This window comes from Vombatus ursinus, unplaced genomic scaffold, assembly GCF_900497805.2.
Source record: "Vombatus ursinus unplaced genomic scaffold, bare-nosed wombat genome assembly UNPS02014799.1, whole genome shotgun sequence".
In the NCBI taxonomy this organism is placed as follows: Eukaryota; Metazoa; Chordata; class Mammalia; order Diprotodontia; family Vombatidae; genus Vombatus; species Vombatus ursinus.
In genome coordinates, this window is record NW_020954577.1 from 44,924,564 (window position 1) to 44,927,470 (window position 2,907).

The following is a 2,907-nucleotide window of genomic DNA, read 5'->3' on the forward strand; positions in this document are numbered from 1 at the left end:
CACACACACACACACACACACACACACACACACACACACACACACACGAAGGTTCCTAGATTTAAAGCGTGAAGGACCCTCTCAGGCCACATAGTCCAACCTTCCCATTTTGCAGTTAAGGAGACTGAGGCCAGCAAGCTGAAGTTTGCCCAAGGTCACTTCATAGTAAATGATAGAGCCACCATTTACCTGGGTCCTCTTGACCGTTTCCACACAACCTAGAACCAGGAGAAAGGTGAGGTCCATTGGGGTGATAAAGGCCCAGCATTTGGGCCTGAGAAGCCTGGGAACCACCGTGAGAGTAGTTAGCTTCAGAACTGGGGATGAACGTCCTTGCCTCTCTTTTTCTCCTCGTCCACAGGTCTTTGGGTTCCTGGCGACTTTCCTGTGCACGGCGAGCATCTGGTTATCCTACAAGATCTCATGTATAACGCAGGCCACAGGTGAGGGAATGCCCACTTCTTGACATGAAAGAATTGACTGAAAATGGATCAGCGGAAGTTAGGCTGCGACTGGCCCTCAGGCTCAGCGTGAGCTCAAAAGTATTTGAGTTATGGATGGGGGAAAGAAAGGACTGAAGCATCTTTGTCTCTGCCCCTCCGCATGCCCTCTTCCCTCCCCCAAGAGGCCCTGGGTTTGGGCATTGGCTTCTTTTGGTGAGCTAGAGGCTGGGGAGGGGTGCCAGGAGGAGTTTAAGAAGCCTTTTCAAAATATGTTATTTTTATGCTCTTCTTTCTAAATGTCAATTGATATTGTTTTTTATATCACTCTCATTTCCAGAAATGTCCTTTCCCTCTCCCTTCCACATTAAGCCATCCTTTATCAGAATAAAAGAAATAAAAACTAACCAACACATTAACGGGTGTATGCAATTCTCCATAGTCCCCCACCTCTGCAAAGAAGAGGATTTTTAATGGCTTAGAAGGTCTCAGCACAGTGAGCAGTATTCTCCCCTACTGTCCATAAGCGTTAGGGCTCCAGGATTAGGGGTTAGAGAGTAGGGAATCAATGTCAAGGATGATAATACTATGAGACCAACAGCTGATGTTTCCACAGCACTTTACAGTTTACAAAAAGCACTTTTCTGAAAATGGCCATGGGAGGTAGAGAGTTTAGGACTCCTCATCCCCGTTTTACAGAACAGTAAACTGAGGTTCATGACTGGCCCACAGCTACTAAGTATTATAGTTGGGACTTTACAAACCCTATGTCTTTTGACTCCAAGCCCAGCAATCTTTTCACCATATTACATTGCCTCTTTGTGTAATGATGATACCAATATGAACTCTCCAATATTTCATGGAGCTGTGCTGTCACTAGTGTGGGCCCTCCCTCCGCAGATGCAGATTGCAGATGGGTGCCACTGGTGGGCAGCCTCTGACCTGACCCTCCCTCTTCTTCCCCAGCTGCAGCTGTGTGATGGCGTCACTCATAATGCCTCGTGCCCCCCGGTAGGAAGAGCCCCTGTGGGGCTGGCAGGGACGTGTGGCTGATAGGGGAGGCCAGCCAGAAGGACCACCTGGCACTGGGACGAAGAAAGGCTTTTGAAGCAAAGTCTTCGATGCCGAAGTCCTGCCTAGAAGGATGGAGAGGCCTTCTGAGGGTTCCCTTACCCCTTCCCTGGAGTTCTGCCCAGAATATGGGGTTCCCAAAGACTCTTCTCCAGCTTTCCTCGCAACAGCCTGCCTGTTCCTGGGCGTGAGATGGGACAAACTGGACAGGATGGCCGGGAAGGGAAGCCACGCCCTTTGCCTACTTCTGCCTGTGAAACCTCTTCTGGCCCCGGGTCTCCCATTTCATAGAATAGGAGTGCAAAACTGAGTCCTTGTCTAATGCTGTCTTCAATTCACTCTGGACCTAAGGAACATTATAGAAATCCTTTTGTAAAACACCACCCCCACATCCCTAATTTATCTGCTTTTGTAAATCCAACCTTGGCGATGTTTAGCTTGCTGAAAGTGAGATACACCCAGATAAACACAGTACAAGTAGGAATGCGACCCCCGTGCCTCATTTCATCTTCCCTGCCTTTTCCTGCCGCAGACCAAAGGAAGTAAAACCTAAACTCGGCTCGCTTGGGAAAGAGATCTTTCTTACCCCGCCCAGGGGAGGTGATGCAGCTTCTCAGAGGGAAAGTCACTGACTGAGCTGGGTTAGGGCAGACACACATGCTCGGTTCCATTATATTGTCACTGACATTTAGGTAGCGCTTTAAGGTTTGCTAAGCACTTTGCTCATTTGGCCCCTAACAACCCTGTGAGGTAGATAATGCCATCCTTATTTTAGAGATGAGGAAAATAAGGATGAGAGACGTCAGTGACTTGCCCAGGGTCACATGGCTAAGGGTCTGAGGTAGGATTCGAATTCGTCTCTTCCTGATTTCCCCTTCAGCGTTCCATCTGGTATGCCATCTTCGGAGGTTTTCGGGTAAAGGTGGGCTTCCTTTTGTCACGCGTGTTATAGTGGAAGTTCCTTCAGGTATTTGGACTAGATGGACAGAGGTCCCTTCATCTCCTACTCTGGGATTCTCTGAGCTATATGATAACGTGAACAGTAACTGTGGGAGCGTGTGCCTTCTCTTTATGAACAGAAGATGGAGCAAATGCACACGGCTGCTGAGATATAGCAGGTCATGCTGGAAAAAGCGCCTGACTAGCATACTGAAGCTCTGGGTTCAAATCCCAGCAACTCTAACACTCCCTTCTTGCCTCCTTTTCTTTCTTCCCCTTTCCCTTCCTTCCTTCTTCCTTCTCTCCTTTTCTTCCCCCCTCCCTCCTTTCTTTCCTCCCTTTTTTCCTCCTTCCTTCCTTCTTCCCTATGTCTCTCTCTACCTCGCTTCCTTCCATCCTTTTCTTCCTCTCTCCATTCTTTCCTTCCTTTTTCCTCCCTTCTTCCCTCCTTCCCTCC

The 2,907-nt window shown here is 48.6% G+C and overlaps 1 protein-coding gene across 1 annotated transcript in view; it reads left to right on the forward strand.

The window, feature by feature from the left end:
- Positions 1–2,070, forward strand: part of LOC114050661 (CKLF-like MARVEL transmembrane domain-containing protein 7) — a 65,425-nt gene extending 63,355 nt beyond the window's left edge. Inside the window, exons 4-5 of the mRNA XM_027872517.1 lie at positions 362–443; positions 1,407–2,070. Coding sequence (XP_027728318.1) covers positions 362–443; positions 1,407–1,420 — 96 coding nt within the window. The 3' untranslated portion in view covers positions 1,421–2,070. The remainder of the gene's footprint in view (positions 1–361; positions 444–1,406) is intronic.
- The last annotated feature ends 837 nt before the right edge of the window (positions 2,071–2,907 follow it).